Genomic DNA, 20,497 nt, shown 5'->3' with positions numbered 1-20,497 from the left:
CTCATACAGCCCTTTCATATACAGTTTGGTCCATATAGTGCCCTCAACATTGAGCCAGGAAAAGTAAAAGCTCTTTGATCTTTTGCCATAACTCTGACTGATGCCTACCCGATCTGTGACTCACTGCTTGCTGCTGTGTGGATTAAAACAGCAAAACAATAGCAGAAAAGATGTTTCTAAAACAAAAATTCTCTCTTCACACTCAGTACAGATAAAAGATACTCATTCTCCCTCTTTCTCCTTGAACTTTTCTTTCTGTTGCAGTCTTTGTTAACTTGCAGGCACAGTGGAAGTATAACTGTTTGTTTAGTTTCATGCGTACAGGCCACAGCTTCGACTAGGTGGTCCAAATTTTAAAGAAAGCCAGATTTGTTCCATGGGCATATTGTCACATGTACTTTAGGGTCACCGGGTTCAAGATACTCAGCAAAGGTGCGTCTGTTTTAAGGTAATTAAATTAAAAAAAAAACACACACAAAAGATGTGCAAACAGAAAACAAAAATGGCCCCACTATAGTACCTTGAGATACTTCAGTGCTCATATATAGGTTAGCTATATTTTTGTACCATAAAGCTTCAATACTAAAACTAATGTTATAGAGCCACACGTGCATTATCCTGCTGCCATAAATCAATAGCTGGAAATATTGGTTAACAAATGATGATCTGCTTGAATTATTTTGTTGCTAAAAACTATAGTATCCAGATGTTTTAGGGAATTATTGAGCCTTTCACGTTAAAAAAGCAAACAAAGATGAAACTACAGTTTTCAAGGTGTTGTTTAAAAGAACCCAACAAGCTTCAGCCTGATTTCTACTCATAGTCAGAAACATATCAAGCATATCATTGTTATGTGTTGTTTTGTGTTTTGTAACTCAATGACAAAGCTGATTATGATGGATACTAATATGAAGCAACATCTGCAGGCAGCAACAACAATACTAGACTTAAAAAACATCCTTCTATCCACTTACTTATCCAGCTTGGGCGGCTGGCTCTTATGAAACTGCTGACATAGGACGAAAGGCAGGGAATATGCTGAACAAGTTACCAGTCTGTGAGATAATATGACAGAATTAAAACTATTAATCTAATAATACGATTAATATTTTTGGTCTGCTCAGTTCTGACGGTAGAAAAGTGAAAAATTAGCACAAATACTTTAACTCTTCCACAGAGAGTCGACTAGTTTTCTAGTTAAATGTTTTCACATTAAATCTGCTGCAAGATCAGTGACTCAATGTGTATTGCAGCTTTTTACTCAGTCATGCACTAAAAGGACTTTCTGTAACAAGTCTCATTCACACAGACACACAGAGATTTTATCTTTGCTTCAACACTTTCTAATTCACACGAACTATGATGGTTGCATCGGAGGCAACTTCGAGTTCAGCGTCTTGTCCAAGGACGCTTTAGTGTGTGGACTACTGGAGGAGTCAGGGATCGATCTACCAATCCAGTCCTGAGCCACAGTCACCTCCTTATATAGCTGAACACATATCATGTCATAAAATACCTCGTTTGTAAAGGTATTTCATTCAGCAAACACTGCATCACAATCATAATCAGTAGTTTTTGAAATGTTGTTTGTTTGTTTTTGCTCCATTATAATGTATTAAATTCACTCTGACAACCTTCTGTGTGATATAAAACATGTAGTGTGCTCTTGCTGCAGTCAGCTGAGATTTTAAAAACAAATGAGAAAAAGGGATAAATTAAAGATAAATTAAATTTTAAGAGTTCTTCAAGTTTATTTAAGGAAAAGCACAATCTGTTACAACATTATAACAAATTGTTCTGAGGAACAAATAACTGCTAACATATAAGAATGACTCACATATAAGAAAAATTCTTCAATTTCACAACAACTAGTACAAAGTGAGCAGTGGGATAACAGGTGTGTGTGTGTGTGTGTGTGTGTGTGTGTGTGTGTGTGTGTGTGTGTGTGTGTGTGTGTGTGTGTGTAATGTGATTGTGTCCTGTGTGTTTGTATTGGATTATAGGAGACCAATTGGAGGAGCTGTGATGCAATGAGGAGTTTACGGTCAGACACTGCCCATTGACGGTAAAATGCGAACATGGGGGGCCGGGCTAAACACTGAAGCACAGAGGTCATCCTGTGTGGGAATTTCCCTCTTGCCTGTCAGCATGTGAGCCAGAAGCAGGGAAAGACTGAGTGGGGCTCCAGTAGAAAACGAAGGGGTCATCGAAGAAAGTATGCTGAGAATGTTTGAAGGAGTCTGTGCCAGCGCTTGCAGAGAGAACGAGAGCAACGGGAGCAAAGAGCCCTGCTGACAAACAATGGAGAGCTTCTCTGAAACATTGCTTTGTTTCTCTGATTGGCCTTGGGGATTAAAGCCAAACCACAACCACTTAAAGCCATTGTCGTGAACATAGAGTACAACAATGTCTTATTTAAATGTGGGTGTAGCATTCTTCGTGGGGTGATGTGCTGGAAAGGGAGGATATTGCACAACAGTTAAAAGCTAAACTGTTCATCATGGAGTGTGTTGAAATATCCTAAATGTCATCTCTCACTGCACACAAACAGCATCACATAGTTTTTATGCTTCATTAAGAGAAGATAAAGTGAGCTTTTCCCCTCGTTTTTCTCTTCACTGTCAGTGTAGTACATGTGTCACTTCTTAAAAAAGAGAAAACCTAACAGAGGCACTTTTTTTTCGCTGTTTGAGGAAAGGGTTGAAAAACATTCTCCACCCTGAATTGTCATAGATATCCTTTAAAATCCCACCGTGCTCCCTTTTCTTTATCTGCTCAGTCTGGGATTTGCTTGCTTGTGACAGATATGTTTCATATTGTGCACACAGTGAACTGCCTTGTCAGGGCTTGGTAAATTCCACTGCAGACCATTTGTCAACTTATTGTGTCTGTTGTAGCTAACCTACTTCCATTTTTTAAAAAAAACTTCTACATTTTTCCTTTTTCCTGACTTGAGGGTTAAAATAAGGTTTGCGCTCGCTGCCAGCCAGATCTTGGCTGTTGAAGCGTGACCTCAGGTTGTGCGAGGAGGTTAGTTGCTGATTAATTTCCATGCAACCTTGAACCCCTCTCTGGGGCAGTGGACCCTGCAGACTATTGACAGAGCAGTGTGCTAAAGATAAAGCCAACATTTCTGTGCTGCGTGCAGTGTGACCTGGTCTTTTTTTATGCTTTTTGCTGCCCTCAGCAGTATCGTTTCATCATAAATTGCCTGGATGTATTTCAGGATATGAGAACTTTTCTGCCAATCATTAAGTAAACAGAAGCACTACAGCTTTCAGATTTACTCAAAGAGCTTTTTTTTTTCTTAATTTTCAGGAAGAAAAATCATCTTTCTATTTTATTTGTCAATTTTTCTCTATTTACCTTCTCATCAAACCGCTGGGTGCCATTTTCTGCTTCATGAATACACCACATGAGCAAATACTGTACATATAATGTAATGTTTCTCTTTTTTTTATGTCCTCCATCTCCAAGAAGAAACGTCAAATTCCTGCTCCATGTTTCTTTTGGGGTGTATTTCAGTACGCAGGCCTCAATTAAAAGATTAGGAATATGCTTTGTCGCTGAGCCAGTTTCTTATCTGCAATATGTTGTAAGAGAAATATGTGGTATTACACAGTCAGTCTATGATGAGTGTAAGCATTAGACAAGCAAACGCCCCTTTCTGTCTGTCTGAGCCTTCACCTGCCTCAAAGGGACAAAGAAAGAAGATTTACAAGTGAAATTGTTTAAACAAAGTATAAATCTGTTTAATTCAATAAAATATCAAGTACAATTAAAGCATTTCACCTTTCAATATTAAATAATTAGACTTATTTCATTCATTGCCAATACTATTACAAAGAGTTGCATCATTTCACTGCAGCACAACTCTTCCCTTGACAACCACTGCTCCAAATACACACAAAAAATGTAGAAATTCACTCGCATGTACGTAAAACCTGCACAGAAATACTGCATACACACACACAAAAAGAAAACAAAAATCACATCTGAGAATAAAGCTAAGGTGACATGTGAAGAGTCGTGAATGATTGCGCAATACATGCACCCACTCCTTCAGTCCCATTCAAAGTGTCCTTGTAAACTGGTGGTCGCCGTCTTCACCTGTGAAGCGTACCGTTTTCAGCACAGTGGATTCCCTTTAAAGTCCACCGATGATCAGACAACAGCACGGAGATCCGTGCAGAGTCTCCGGTGTGTGAATGTGTGTGTGTGTGTTTTAACACTGTCCGGTGGCAGAGAGCAGGTTGCGCAGGGTGGCCAGCTCTCTGGACAGCTGCTCCACTCGCTTTTGTAAACGATCGTTCTCAGCGGCCAGTTCCAGCACTTTGTGTTGAGTCTCCAAGTTGCGCATTTTGGCTTTGTCCCTGCTCTTCCTCACGGCGAGGTTGTTCCTCTCCCGCCTCACCCTGTACTCTTCACTGTCCTTGTCCAGACGTTTCTTTGCCTTCCCGCTTGACATTTTGCCGCTGTGCGATGGTGACCTGCTTTTACCTGACGGAGCAGGTGTGCCGGGCGGGCTGGAACAAGTCGAGGACGCAGTGGAGATGTTTCCGAGACTGCCACTAGTGGACTGGTAATGAATGTAGGACCTCATGTCAAAAGCAGACGAGCCGTTCTCCATCTTTGCGTCTTCCTGACTGTCTTCTCTGTCGGCGGCAACAGCAGCAGCAGGTCTGTAGCGGCTCCCGAGTTCAGGGCTCAGCACGCTATCCACGCGGGTTTCCTGCAGCTCCGGGTAACCTAGCGCGTAGGGCTCCCTGGGGTCCCTCAGGTTGTCGCACTGGCTCGTCTCCAGCTCGTTCAGTAGCGAGTAGTTCTTGTAGTTCTGCAAAGCTGCAACTCTTCTCTTGTTCTCTGCCAAGAAATCTGTGAAAACGTCCCCCTGCTGCTGCTGCGTCTGCGCCGCCAGCTGCGGGTAGTGCAAAGCTGAGTCCAGGTAAACACTGAAGTCTATCGCTCTCTCCCGCTCTTCAATGCCCAGCTCCGTCATCGAGTCACCGAGCCTCCAATATGAGCCGCCGCCGATGGGGCTGATAACGCTGTCTCTACTGTGGATAGCAAAGCTGCCCTCCTCGTAGAAGCCGGCCACTTCCATGGATCTTAACACCCGCCGGATTGCAGAAGCATGGAGGGCTGAGGTGAGACGCCCTGTGTGTTTTGGGTTGAGCTGTGAGATGCGTCTGAATGTGGTGAGTCTATAGCCCCCGTGACAACATGCAGTAAACTACTTTGAAGAACTTGTGCTCTGGGAGTGAGAGGAATTGACAGGTTCTTCCTGTCTCGAGGGGTTTTATTTTTTCTTGCGAGGGGCGGAGCTCAGGTATGTGACGCGCAAGGCAAGTGGACAACCTGTGCTGTTCTTCGAGGATCTTTGGCACACTGAACTGCGCTTGAACACAATAAAAAGCAAGTTTAAGCACTTAAGCGGTTTTTTCTGTCTTTCTCCCCCTTCCCTGTTTGTTTGGTGGTATTGTAGCACTTGGCTACAACAGGAGTGTCAAGATAGGAAATGCAATCATTTGTATGATTTAAAAAAAAAACGAAACTTAACTTAAAAAGCAAAATAAAAGTGAAAATATTATCGCACAACGGTGAGTACTTAACCAAGAGCGCAATAACGAAAACAAAACCATATGTTAGTAATTATTTTAAACCAGTTCTGACATCGGGTCCCATCACGCCCTCTACAGTCAGATCTCATCAACTCGACAATAATGGAAAAATTCCACTCGGCATGTTTACCATTTTCTAACTTCGTGCGTAATCGTCTCATAACAACGATACTCATGAGCGCAGCCCCTGACAGCTGTTTCCTTTGAGCTGACTAGATTAAACCAGTATGCTGTTCTGTGGTAGACCCCTATAAGATGATACATCTCTTCCAGCACTGTATCAGGGTCAAGGTGGGTGTAATGAGAAATTTAGTGAATCTGGTCTATGTCTACCTATGACAGTCCAGTGGCTCCACGTCTGAACCCAGGCTCACTGCGCAAAGATAACAATTCTCCCAGAACATACAATCTAGAATAAAGCCCAACATCCCAGTGTTACCAGTCACACGTGGCCTCTGAATTGGATTTACAGTCAGCACTATCTGTTTTCTTAGACATGCAATTCCGATAAGGAAAGAATTCCCAAAAAAGGTCCTTTGATGGAGAACCGGAGATGGTGGTGGTGGTGGGTGTGTGTGGTGGGGGCGACTTGTAAGAAACCCGAGATGCAGCGTGAACAGCGAAGTTAAGCGGCGAAGTTAAGAGACATAGTTATGGATTAAGTCTTACTGCCACCTGCTGGTGACAAGAGTCATTATAACTGACTCAAAACCGAGGTTTTGAGTTCCTGGCCAACATCCAATCTGATTTCAAGTAGACCTGAGCTGTTAAATCACTGAATAATAACGTATACACATTTTCTCTTTTTTACATTTAAAAGAACTATCCGCTTGTTTCAAGTTTACTAAAATGAGATTTATGTAAAGGGACAGACTCTTACACACACCCACAGCTGAGCTGTTACTAATTTGTGAAACACTTTTGGTGCCTCTTTTTCAAAACCTTCTATCACCGTTTCCCCACATTATTAGGTACACTTCTTCTACAGCTAGGACAAATATTTAATCTGCCAATCACATGGCGGAAACTGGGCGCATTTGCCGTACAAATCTCACTTGTGTCTGTTTTTCTGATTAAAGGGAACCTGTTATACTAATTCCCAGCTTTGTATTTTCATGTTTGGACTGCTACTAGAGAAGCCTCCCTTCGCCCACTGTCTGAAACAAGCTGTTTAGCTTCCTTCTCGCTCGACTTAATCCAACTTTCTTCTGATTGGCTGTTCCTGGTAAATATTTGAATATCAGGGGTGAGGTTGTTGCGCCCACTGCGAAGACCATATAAGGATTTCCCCTGGCACTGACGTCATCAAGAGTAAGAAGAACTGTCTGAAGTATGAGCTTTTGGCCCCCAGAGACTGTTTGTGCATACACTGACCTATTTGTAGCAGAATACACACTCACTGACCGCTTTATTAGGTACACCTGTTCAACCGCTCGTTAACGCACACATCTAATCAGTCAGTGCATTTATGCATGTAGACATGGTCGAGATGACCTGTTGAAGTCCAAACTGAGCATCAGAATGTGGAAGAAAGGTGTTTTAAAATGACTTTGAATGTGGCTGGTCTGAATATTTCAGAAACTACTGATCTACTGGGATTTCCCAAACAACCATCTCTAGGTTTTAATTTTTCCTCTTTGGGGATCAGAGGGATTACCTGCCACATGTTGTTTTAAATCTTATAATGTGTCACGTTATTTTTTAAATAACCAATGAACCGTTAAGACACCTTACCTGAGCATATACTGGCAACTTTATACGCAGCTGAAGCATCACAGGTGACAGATATCACTGTAACACCTGTTCCTGTTTTCAGCAGTGATGTGGCACTTGCTCAAGATTTGGGGTCAACAAAGGAATACCTGAAGGATTTAGCAGCTTAACACTTTTGTTGATAATGGTTGCCAAGTTGATGTCTGTGATTACACATAGTTGCAGTGAAGGCTTAAACGTGATGAAAAAACAGATGACAAAAGGTCAGATTTGTCAGAGTGCCTAACATACAAGACAAAAAAACAAACACATAGATCTACAGTGCATGATGTGATAATAGAATATCAACATGATCATCAAAACTGAGAACACTGTCCAAAATGGTAACATTGCTGTTTTTCACGCTGTATTTCAGAGAAAGGGATGACAAATATGACCACATTTTTCTGTCTCTGACTTTTTGGATCAACAACAAAGTTTCTGTTTTGTTTCTGTTCTAAAAGGTTTGGAGGCATCCAGCAGTTAATGTCATCAGTGCAGGTAAGATCATCAGAGGAAAATGCTGAGTACAAATGTACATCATCTGTGTAGGAATGGCAGGATATATTATGATTCCTTATGATAGTAACAAGCAGAACCATGTAAAGGTTAAGGAATAAAGGACTGAGGACAGACCCTTGAGGAACCCCAGTTGAATTTATCTTATTCTGTGGATCTAAAACCACTAACTGATCCATAAAATGTTCTATAGGTGTGAAGTTTTTATGACCTGTTAAAACCAACTGAGTCATGAAGGTTTTGGTTTAAAATTTCACGATGTGTCAAAAAAAGAGAGATGACACAACCCTCTATCTGAAAAATGAACTCATTAACTCCCTTTTACCTTCCATGTGATCAACCACTTCCCCAAAGCCTCAGGTCTCTAGCTGAATATAAATAAATGTGAGATACTGGCTCTGCATGAGTCCCCCCTGCAGTCAATATGTAATACACATTTAAAAGGAAGTGAAATGTTATGGAATTATACAGATGAGATAGGAACTGAAAATAGGAATATTTGTGTTGGTATAAGAAATATAAACCAGTTCAAAATATTCATTTTAAACTGATTGCCGCAGAGGGACATAGCAAAGCAATAAAAGCAGCTTTCAGCTACTCCGTTTCCACATAGCACCACGTGTTTGATTTGGCATAGGTTTTTAATGCTTATTTATTTATTTATTACAACAGATGTGCTTATGGACACACACTCCAAAATGGATGGCTGTGTCTGGCTTTAATTGAGCCAGCCAAATTTTCTTGCTAAGCAAACGTGTTAACCACTACACCATTGGAGGCATAAATGTAACATGTGATATGGTTAAAAATTATAAAGATGTTGGGGCTAATGCCATTTTTTTTAATAATACGAATAGTACTTCAAACTGAGATGGTTTAGAACCTTCATTCTGAACAGACACTACTTTTGAACGTTATTCCCAGTGTGATTTTTGGAAAAGGGGCTCAAACAGACTTTGTTTGCAGTTCTTTATCAGTTAAACTCACAGATTTCTATCAGCAGGTCATTCTCTACTGGAAATGAATCTATAGCCATACCTTTTGTCCACACAACACACCTGTGTGGAACTCCAGATGCATTAGACTTGGTACGATATCTGTGCATTTTATGGATTAGAACGGTAATCTATTACAGCCTGAGGTGTACTGAAAAAAATTCAAGTTAGTATGCACTGCTAAGAGTTATAAAACATTGACAAGAGCCATCTGGGTCCCTCTGAGATCAATGATTAAAGAAGACACTGTGTACTCTAGGACTTCTCCCAGACTGACAATAATTGACTTTTGTGATAGCAGGTGCACAAACAAAGTTATCAGAAATATTTTATTAGACAAAATGTATCATAACCCAGTAAAAAGGAATTATATCATGAGGAAGCTCAGGTGTTGCAGAGAAATATGTTTCACTTCCTCTCCTAAATGAGATTTACCCAACTAATGAATACATAAAGCTGAAATTTTATTTGGATGTGAACTCTGGTTTACAAAAGTTATTGAAAGTGTGGACCTCATGATTCTATTTTTATTCATTTAATTTCTAGAACAACGTGTGAAGCTGGCTGCAGTCCAGGCTGCTTCAATGCCCACATTTAACAATGACTTAAATTAAATTTGAAATTATTATCAATCAATCCTAAATTGGATTCAATTATCTGGATTGTGGTATCATTAGGGATGTCTTTTATTCACAAATACTTGCATTCAATTTTTAATTTAAACCATGCATAAACATGGCTGGTTATTTTAAGTTTAATGCACCGTTTGAGTGTCTAGTTTCTTTTTTTTTGTACACTGGTTTTGTACATAAATATTCTTAGTGCCTTATTTCACTGTGTGGTTGTTCATAAAGAAAGTTGTCTAAAAACTCCGCTTCCCGTTAATTCCATTGCACAGATATTGACTGCAACTCACGTAGAACACCAGGAGAGGGCGCTCAAGATAGTGTTGAGGGTGACTGGAAGTAAAGGCATTTACAAATACTTCTAAGACAGAAAATGCCACATATAATTTCAGTTTTCACTAAACGGTATCGATAGTGCGTTCGCATTGAAATAAAAGTTCATTTTTTTCTTACAGGAGAGTATAATTTGCAGATAAAATTCTAGCATTCTGTCAATGTTGCTGATTGGTTAGTTAAGGATTTACGACAAGATAGACTCCCTTGACGATACCCATTAATAAGCCTCTACTAGTAATGAATATTTGATTTAGAAGCGTATTTATATTAACACAGGAACTTAAGCGTGTGTAAAACAAAATAAAACAAATAAGTACTTTTTTCTTGTGGTCTCCGTGGCTGCAAGCTTCATGGCTGAAATGAAAATGTCATATACCGTACCGTAAAGTGGCACACAGTGCGGTGACCTACCCAAAGTAGAAAGAAATGTACGATTTTTTTTTAAGGAATAGCTGTAAATTGTATCAGCGCCTTAAAACATTATTGGCCTTAGTGAAGGTTACTGTTTACTGCACTAAATTTGCGTTTCCTGCTCATTCTGGACTACCGCGGGCACGAGCAGAGCGGGCTCTAGACAGCACGGGTGGGGTCAGGAAATTCGATCGCGCCCCTCGCAGCCCCCTTCCCTATTGGTCACTTGGCTGCCTGTGAAGTAACCAAGCAGCCAACTGGCTGTTGATTGGTAGCTGCGTTCAACGGCTTGCACCTCATTGGCTGAAAACATTGCGCTGTCTGTGGGCTGAGAAGTTGGTGATTCTGTTGGTTCCTGGTGGTGAGTAGAGAGATTGAAGGGGCCGGGCCCATAGCGGAAAGAAATGGCGAGTATGGTTAACGAGAACGAGTGTGGAGGGGAAACACAGAGCCTTGAGCCACAGGGACCGGGCCGGGGAGCGGCCAGATGGGGTCCACAACACGCCGGTGCCCGAGAACTGGCTAATTTGTACTCGCCAGGTGAGTCGATCCTCTCCGCTGCAGCTCCGTCTAATGGGCATGTTCACCGAGTGGCGGTGTGACATAACGACGGTCTTTATTCAGTCACCAAGAAACAAACTGCTAAAACTACTAAACGAAAAGAAGCAGATTGTATTTAACTGCTCCACTTAAATGACACCGAGCAGTCGTCGGCAGTATGGGTGTATTACAGCCACGGTGCTGTCGTGACACAAGAGGAAATTATGTCAGAGTGGCTGAATTTGTTTTCGAGTGGCTGTGCTGCTTTGACATTTCGAGCATCAGGGAGAGAGGTTATAGAAGAATACACTGCCTCTGCTTTAGGCTCAGAAACCTCGTCTGGTCACGGAGCTGCTGTGACCTTTCGTATCTGTGCTGTTGTTGGTTGCCAAGTCAGCACACACGGGCTGCAAACACAACCAAAAACTCATGCTCTGAATTGTTTGGAGAGCTCCATCGGTCACCCTGTCAAAACACTCAGTGGTGTTTCACGCCCATCATAAAAATGCATTTTCACAATGGCAACTGAAACTAGGTTTTGCATGTGACTGATTAGAAACTTATTTTAGTTCCTGGGCCACATGCAGCCCCCGTTTGATCTTAAGTGGGCCAAACTGGAAACACTGCATTAAAAACACCCAGGAAGTCCTGTGATAGTGGTCATCTGGGCCAGAGAGAAAAGACATCCTTTATCCCAGACATTTGCCACTCAAGAGAAGATATTTGTAATGCCTTAAGAAAAATGTGCAACTTCAAAAATATTCTGCTTTTCCACATTTCTTTGAGTCTACTGTCATTACACGCGCATTACATTTCTACACAGTTAAGTCACAGCAGGTAGCATGGTTTCTCCTGCATATTAAAAACCTTGTTACTGTATGATTTAGTTTATCTAGAGCTTGATTTCATTTGACGTTTTCAAACATCAGGGATAGATGTTCACATGGACAAAAAAAAACCCTGTTTAAAGTCTTAAAAAATGCCCCAAAAGTAGAGGCTAATGCATGGTTATTGGGTGCTGTTGATTGCTCCTGTTTGTTTTAGGATACTTTTTCATGGCAGGTTTTGGACCTTCAGTGAGAGAATATGAGGAATAATAATCATAGTATCAGTATTCGGACTCACAAATGTCAGCAAATTCCTGGAAGGAGATTTGACGAAACTGACCAAAACAAAGGCTGATGTCCGCAGGAGGGAAGAACGTCTCATCATTTTATTTGTATCTGGCAACTGGCACTGGATACATTATTAACACATAATGCACCAACACAAATGCTGGCAAACACTTAACATAGGTAATGTCGGTTAGGCAAAAGTCTAAATCAGGCCTTAGAGAGAGGGTGAGGAGACATGTGAAGGGAGTTGGGAGCAGAGCAGCTGCTCCCCTGAAAGAGCCAGCTGAGGTGGGTCAGGCATCGTTTCCTAGGTGCCTTCCCTTGGAGGTTTTCTAGGTACGTTCCTCTGGGAAGAGATCCCGGGATAGAACCAGAATTCACTATGTCATCTGCATTGGGAACGCCTTGGGGACCTGGCAGGAATGAGATATGTTACTGGAAACATAATGATGTTCTGGAATACCCAGTGCATGTCTGGAGCCACAAAAATTTGACTTAAGCAGAACAAAACTGATGAATGTTTCTCAACGTTAGGGCTTTCTTAACAGCTCAGCAAAGAGCACCAATATCACTGACTAACATTTCTGACCAAAAGCAATGCAAATTCACGTTAGGCAAGGAAAGTGATAAAACCACAGACTATGATGGAGCGGGTAGATAAGCTGCCATGTTCAGCTGTGTGTCTGGTCAATAACACAGCTGGCTCATGTTTCCTGCTTCGGCTGTTGAGTGACTCTTTGGTGGCAGAGGGGGTGAGATAACCACCATCTTTAGTGTTGCTGAATTCGCCAGTGGATTTCTGTTCATTTGTTGTGTGCATTAAATCTCATGCTTATAGTGTCTCTGGGGTGTGCATCCGACTGGTGGATGATAGGGCCACGGCAGACAAGATCTGCTGAAAGCTGAATTAATCAAATGTTTTGTGAGCTAAATTATCATCAGATCATTCTAATTGTTTTTAATGTTTTGGTAAAATTGTTATGGTTTCACAAGTGGGGCATGACAGAAAAAAATAAGCACCACAGTTTAATGGAACATACATTTGTTCGGGACAGATTTATTGGAGCGTAAGCTGATGTAAATATAAAACAGCCAGTAACAATGAGGTCACACGTTAATGAGGGTTAATGCAACAAACTAGTGTTATATTTTTTAATGAATAAATTGAAATGCTTCAAAAATGTGAGTTGGTTCAAAATGAGTTAACGCATGCTCAAAATTTCCCCTTTGACAAATATTAAAATCTGTGGGATAAGCACTAAACTACTGAGTTTTTTTTTAAAAGGAATAAGTCCTATTCACCCACTCCTTTTACTAAGATCTAGTCTTGTGGTTTAACACTGTGTTTGCTGCTTTTTTGCTGTTTTGTTTCTAGGTCACTAAATTACAGTCTTTGTGCTGTAACATGTGGACAGGTATTTCAGGCCCTGCTGCTCATTATTGTCAAAGAACAGAGGAATGCTGCCACATCAGACAAACACGCAGAGTCGTTTCCTAACCTTTGAACATCACTGGAATATCTGCACTGAAAATGCTGCACAAGTGATTGAATTTGTCACTAAAAAGCTCCTGTTTCTTGTTCTTTAAGGCAAAAGATGTCAAGAATGGATCAGTGTCATCCTCTGCTTCTCTCTCATGGCCTTCAACCTCATTTACCTCCTTGCCAATTTCCATCAGGGACATATATGGTCCATCCTGCTGGGCATTGGTAAGTACTAAATTTTAAAAAACGATGTAGTCTTCTTATGTGTTATTATTTGCTGTCTCGTTTAACAAGCTTCTCTTTTTTTCTTCTTTTCAGTGGCGGGTATCCTCACTGCAGACTTTGCATCAGGATTTGTTCACTGGGGGGCTGATACGTGGGGATCGGTAGATCTACCCATCTTTGGAAAGGTATGATTTCCCATCATTTACCTCCAAATAGTCATTTTTCAAAGGGAGCATTTTCCTTAATTTGCCACATATATGCAGGCCTTTATACGTCCATTCAGAGAGCACCACATCGACCCCACAGCCATCACCCGTCACGACTTCATTGAGACCAACGGTGACAACTGCATGCTGACCATAGTCCCTCTAGCAAACATGGCCTATAACTTTCTCACCTTCTCACCTGGTGAGTTTCGTATCAACAAAGCATTATCTCCACCGTGACAATGCTCTAATCTGATAAAAAAAATAAAACGGTTTCTTTAAGAAAAGGGCAGGAAGGCAACAGCAAACAAACTACCATGTTTGTCTTCTTTTACCTGCAGCGGAGATTTACCATATCTACCCCCTGTACTGCTACCTGTATGCACTGGCCATCTTTGTGACTCTTACCAACCAGATTCACAAGTGGTCTCACACATACTTCGGGCTGCCTCGTTGGGTTGTGTTCCTGCAGGACTGCCACATCATCCTTCCCCGCAAGCACCACCGCATCCATCATGTCTCTCCTCACGAGACCTACTTCTGCATCACTACGGGTTTGTAGTATTATTTCGTCAGGATTACCCAGACCTTTTCTCACACTACCCAACCAAACTCTGTCTACCCACTTCTACTATGTTTGCATGTTCACATGGAAGATTTGCTACATTAGGGCTTAGTCATACAGGCCCAGAGACTGGTTGTTGACCCTTTGGCAACTGCTGTGCGCTAAGGAAACGTGTATTCCCTGACCAGCTGGTAAAGGTTGCTGGCTGTTGCAGGGCGAAAACGGTTGCAAAGAGGGTGCTTCATGTCCAGGCTTGCATGACTGACTTTGGGTTGTAGTGCTTTACAAAACCTCCCAACAATGAAGCTGCACCTGTGCTGACTTACTGACAATGTGTTTGTCATGAAAACTGCTCCTTGCGCAGTTAGATTGTGTGTAAATACATGTACATTTATCTGCCAACTGCTCAAAATAAGATCAGTACTCTGTATTTAAGCCCATACTAAGTGTGTAATTAAAAATTGTCCTAAAGTTCTGTATTTAAACAGGCTGGGTTAATAATTAAGTTAATAATCTTTTTTTGTTCCACACTTGGGTCTTAAAAGTGAGTGATTATTTCACCTTGCTGTAATGCCTGATTTAAGGTATCTTCGGAACCTGTGGGCAAAAGAGAGGCTTTTTTTGATTGCAGCCCGCCTGTAGTCTGAGCAAGCTTTAGTAACATGTTTATAAACTGTCTGAGTGGAGAACAAAAAAGGAACTTATTGACCTAAATTCAATTTAGAAACCACTGGTTACCCAGAGCCCGGTCATTAACAGGAAGTTTTGATGCAGGTATAGGATATCCGGCTGCACGTGCAGCCCGGAGACATTGGCGGTTGATCGCAAAAGCAAAGTCACAGAGTAGCTGAGGGATTCTCAGTAGTAGAAATATCGGATATGGTTAGTTAGTGGAAAGGGTTATATTATTACAGATTTCCAGAGCTTATCAGAGTTAAAAAAAATAAGAATATGTTTCAAAGAAAGAAGGTTAGGGCAGGTTTTATAGTTTTCCATTGTGTGTTTATTTCTGTTGAAAGATGGGTTTTGACCCTACATCTTCATTAAGAGTGCTTCGCTCAGTGTTATGCACTGAGTGAGTGGGTCTGACTTAAGAAAGACAGACAGAATAAGGGATGTAATTAAAGATGATTTGAGAGTTAATGTTTGTTTTTTAATTCTCCAGGTTGGCTGAACTACCCTTTGGAGAAGCTGGGTTTCTGGAGATACTTGGAGGATCTCATCCAGGGTGTGACAGGAGAGAAGCCGAGGTCGGACGATCTGAAATGGGCTCAGAAAGTCAAGTAACACAGCGGGCTAACTGCACCCTACCTCAGACAACACTGGGTCCGTCCAGGCTTCTCATCCCTTTTTTCCCCCCACACTTAGTTTTTCTTCCTATGGACTTACAATCTAACACTTTCTGATGCCATAGCTTTAACTATTGCACATTGTTTTTCTTTTTTTCAAAAGGAGGGCTTTGTTGGTGGAATTTTTCATCACTCTCACACAGATAATATTTAAAAATAAATGCAATATATCCTTGAAACTTTATATATTTAACACAGCCCATCACTTTTTAGGGGTTTTGCTAAGGAAGAGCGATCATATACATTTGAAATCACTTTCTAAGGAAATCAAATATTTTCTCCACATAAAAAAAAAAAAAATCAAACTCAACAAAAAAAATACTTGAAAGGTTAAACTCTTTGCTTCTCCAGAGCCACAGCTGTTAATTTGAAGTGATGATGAATCACATTATATTTAGCTCAGCTTTATTTTCTGTGGATCTGTTTCTGCATCTCCACTTTATCAAGGATCTACTTGATGTGCAAGTGATTTTAGGCTTGAATTTTATTTAGGTCACGGTGCGTAGTCAGGCTGCAGTGATGTAGGACTTTTTGGAAGCTTTACCAATTTTGATATCTAAAGATCAAATTGATAAATATTACTGTTACATTTATTGTATACTTGCACATTTGGGTTCAGCTCAGCCCACTTTTGACACTCTTTAAAAGCGAGGTAAAGATGCGTTCAAGGATGATTAATATAAACAGTTTCTAAAACACAGCCATATTTAATTGTTTAATCTGGGGCGTGTCAACCCCCCCAAAAATGACTCCAAAAATACTGAGAAACATAGACGGTGTAAAAGATGGACGTAGCCACAGTGAGGTCACCCAGAAGTCAGTGAACTGCAGACTTGTTGGTTGACGACTTGTCAATCACAAATGGTCAGCTAATGGATTATTATCCTTTCTGAAACTTAGAATGAGCAAAATGTATTTAATATTTTATCTAATATGATCAGATCCATAAAAGCATTTCTTGGAGGCCATTAAAAAGAACGTATATTTAAAGCACTTCCATGTTGGCTTCATGTCCTAGGAGCTGCGTCCATCTTTTATACTTTCCTAACAAAGAGGAGATGTTACCACGAGATGCTAAAGGAAAAGAAACCCTCCCCTAAAAAAAATCAAAAGAAAAGCTAACTGCTCCTGTCGGATCATAGTGGTATTTTCAATTTCATTTGTGGATCTTTGCATGTGATCCAACCATTGAAAAAGTCATTTTCAAGCAAAACCATTTGATTTGAAAGGCTTGTAAAAATTTACAAAACTGCAGTCATCACTGATGTTAGGTCATTATAAATTTGGGGCAAATAGAAATAAATTCGGTTGTTGTATCTGCTGGGTTAGTCTGGCCCTAAAATCAGACGATCATGTGCCCTCCATGCAAACAAACCAGTTTTCAGGAAAGAGGCACATGCAGTTTTTTGTCAAGCTGCCTTACACGCCGCATATGCAGTACTTCTGTTTGTTTTTGGTTCAGCTGCAGCTCTTTTTGTTGTGATGTTGCATTGTTCTGTCATTCTGGGGTTTGTATCTCGCATGGTGAGACGCAGACACTCCAGTGTTACGTGTCAGCTTTATGTGATACCGTTTTCACTCCGTGCTTCTCGCTATTGCTTGTATCGTGGAAGGAGACTGTCAGGTTCAGAGCATAACATTCCCGCTGACCAACGTTGCCACCGTGTACCTTCTCGGTAACTGACGAGCAGGCTCGGTGATTGTTTCAAGGGCTTCACTGAAGGGTGACGATCTTGGAGTTTCCTTTAAAACGTCTAGATGAGATTAATTGGTTGAAAGTTTTAATGTTTCAGTCATTGATTTGTAAATGTATTGTACAGCAATTAACTATGCATTGTAATAAGAGGCCCTTAATTATATGTCTTAACTCATCTGATTAGGTTCAAATGCCTTTCTTTTTCTATAGTTTACACATATTTGCTAAATCAGAAGAACAGGAGTTTAAAAATTTAGCTACTTAAGAAATTGCATGACAATTTTTCTTTTTTCTAATTAAGATGTCACACAGACGAAAGAATGCATGCATGCATATAGCATGTCGGCTTGTGCAAGCAATGCACTGGGTCACCAGCTTTCCTTTGAGTTTGTGCAAAAGCAGTCATGAATGGGGAGGATTGCGCTCGCTCCAGAGGAAACTAATCGTACTGCTTTTAAGAAATGACCCCAAACTTTGACCAAATGGTCCCATGTCTGAACCACCAAAGTGTTATCTTCATTCCAAGGAAATCCTGGCAAAGTTTTTCAGGCGGAAATGGGAGAAGGTAACCTTCTTAGGTTGACTGGGTTAAAGGCTTACTTGTTAAGCTTAAAGTAGACAGATTAATGATCATTACAGTTACGTTTGCAGCCAAAGTTCTGCTTTATGTTACGTGATATTCCACTTTTAGAATCCTTCATACTTGATTATATAGGATTATTTACCATAGGTCAGCAGCAGGAGTACACTGCAGACTGCATCGTGCTTGTAGAGTATTGTGAGAAGCAGTTCTGTGTGCGCTTGGTAGTGTCATTTTGCTGGTAGATGGATGGTGTGACTGCATTAAAGTTTAAGGCCCGCTTGAGTTCTACTCCTGTAGTTCTTCTTGGTCAGTATTAGGCAAAATGTTTGTGCACTGTTACACTGCGGTGAGTGAACGCGTTAGAGCCTTTGCAGACAACTTTCCAAGTGGGAATCTTGGCGTTGGCTTTGCTGGATGTTTCAGTGCTTCAGCAAGTTGCTTTTTGTGATCTTATAAAGGTAATGGCAGTTTAAAGGATGCTTTGTGCTTTTATAAATCAGCAGAATAGAAAAAAATAAGGATAGAGGGTGGAAATGATAGATATGACATGCTGTCATTCATTTGGAAACTGACAACTTTATTTTAAATATGTATGATGAGCTCAGAAGGAACCCAAACCATAATAATCTTTTCTTGGAGAAAGACTGGACATCTGTTGGTGTGTACGGCTTTCATGGTGAATAACATGGTTGTGAGTGTGGCTCTAACATGCATAAGCTTTCTTCTTACTCTCCAGATGATCTCAGGATTGTGGTTAGATGAATTAAAGTAATTGTGAAAAACAAATTCCTTTTTTTGTGAAGTTAAGGCCATTATTTCAGAAGTAAAAGTCATATACATCAGATTTTTTTTAAAATCCAGAGTAGTCACATTATCGTAGATGCTTTCTGGGATCTATTGTTACCATAAATCAGTACAGTTAACTTGGCCACTTGTTATTGAGGTAGAATTTGTGATCGAGCTGTATTTGGATTTTCCGCTTAGAGACAGTGAACTTTCAGCAGTGGATTTGAATGGTGTTTTGCGACAGTATGTGGTCAATTAAGTATTTTTTTTTTTCGCACCTGAAAAATTTAGTGAGAGCAAATGAAGATGTTAGTAAGTGAGATGGGCAGTCGGAATCTCTCCTGTAATGGTCCTCGGACTTTATTGAATCGCCTTATCCTCTTGCCAACAATGTGGGAAAAGAGTTCATTGACTGACTTTAAATTGCTCATGATTTGACTCTTGCTTCTTCTGAGGTAAGGTCCATGTGGATGTTGTTGTTGTTGGTTATGTACACCGGTGGTGGGGATGGAGTTTTAGATATCAGATTAATGCCTTGATGCCTTTTTGTTGTCTTCCAGTTGGAGGACTTACAGTGTAAATAATATACTGTATTTATAAATAAACTAATAAACATATTTCTGTGTTTTTCTTTCTGTTATCATTATTATTTTTATTTAGTTTAAGGCTGGGAAAAAAGTGTATTATTTAATCTGTTTTAGGAACTTGTGACGATTTCACAGGGTAAATGGCCTGTATTTGTATAGCGCTTTACTAGTCCCTAAGGACCCCAAAGCGCTTTACACATTCAGTCATCCACCCATTCACACACACATTCACACACTGGTGATGGCAAGCTACATTGTAGCCACAGCCACCCTGGGGCGCACTGACAGAGGCGAGGCTGCCGGACACTGGCGCCACCGGGCCCTCTGACCACCACCATTAGGCAACAGGTGAAGTGTCTTGCCCAAGGACACAACGACCGAGACTGTCGGAGCCGGGGCTCGAACCAGCAACCTTCCGATTACAAGACAAACTGCCAACTCTTGAGCCACGATCGCCCACGTGCACAAGTACACAGAACACCACCTTCTCATACATAATAATTCTATTTTTTAACCTTGTGATGAAATTTTAAAAAGCTAATTTGTATATACAGTTTTAATTTGAGTTATATTAGCAAATCTTTTTGCAATGCATTCTTTCAAAATGTATAGTGCAATTTATTTATTTTTTACATGGGGAAAAAATCACACCAATAAAGTCTCTAAAACTTGCAAAAACTCACATATCAAACATGATACACTTAGCATTAAAGGGTTAAATCAACTGCTTGATTGTGTTTATATTTGCCTAAGTAAAGACTTTCTCACCATAACTTTTTGCAAAAAAGGTACAATAATCGGCAGCATCTGATGGTCTTCTGCCGCTGCTACAGGTACTTGCGTCAGTGGTTAAAACATCCACAATGAAAAGCGTATTAATAATTAATGACCCTGTCTGTACCTGGAGCCTGGCCCTCGACACATTTACTGCTAATCGATGCACTTCTCACAGACGCAGCTGTCATGTTACATTCCAGGCTTCTGTTTATTCCAAGCAAAACAAACACTTTAAATTCACTTATTCAATTAATCCTGTTCAAGCAGAACAGACAAATTATTCTGCACTCAGTTCGACTACACCATATTGAGGCGATTCTACAAT

The 20,497-nt window shown here is 40.6% G+C and overlaps 2 protein-coding genes across 2 annotated transcripts; one reads left to right on the top strand and one right to left on the bottom strand.

Moving 5' to 3' along the window:
- Positions 1-3,727: 3,727 nt before the first annotated feature.
- Positions 3,728-5,283, bottom strand: cebpb (CCAAT enhancer binding protein beta). The gene has a single exon (XM_082519517.1). The coding sequence runs from the start codon at positions 5,102-5,104 to the stop codon at positions 4,226-4,228; it is 879 nt and encodes a 292-aa protein (XP_082375643.1). The 5' UTR covers positions 5,105-5,283; the 3' UTR covers positions 3,728-4,225.
- Positions 5,284-10,559: 5,276 nt separating this feature from the next.
- Positions 10,560-19,425, top strand: peds1 (plasmanylethanolamine desaturase 1). The gene is made up of 6 exons (XM_082518749.1): positions 10,560-10,800; positions 13,504-13,623; positions 13,717-13,808; positions 13,887-14,031; positions 14,171-14,383; positions 15,560-19,425. The coding sequence occupies exons 1-6, from the start codon at positions 10,665-10,667 to the stop codon at positions 15,679-15,681; spliced, it is 828 nt and encodes a 275-aa protein (XP_082374875.1). The 5' UTR covers positions 10,560-10,664; the 3' UTR covers positions 15,682-19,425.
- Positions 19,426-20,497: the final 1,072 nt, after the last annotated feature.

Source organism: Aulonocara stuartgranti (assembly GCF_965226115.1).
Source record: "Aulonocara stuartgranti genome assembly, chromosome: 20".
Taxonomy (NCBI): domain Eukaryota; kingdom Metazoa; phylum Chordata; class Actinopteri; order Cichliformes; family Cichlidae; genus Aulonocara; species Aulonocara stuartgranti.
This window is presented reverse-complemented; position numbering and strand designations above follow the sequence as displayed.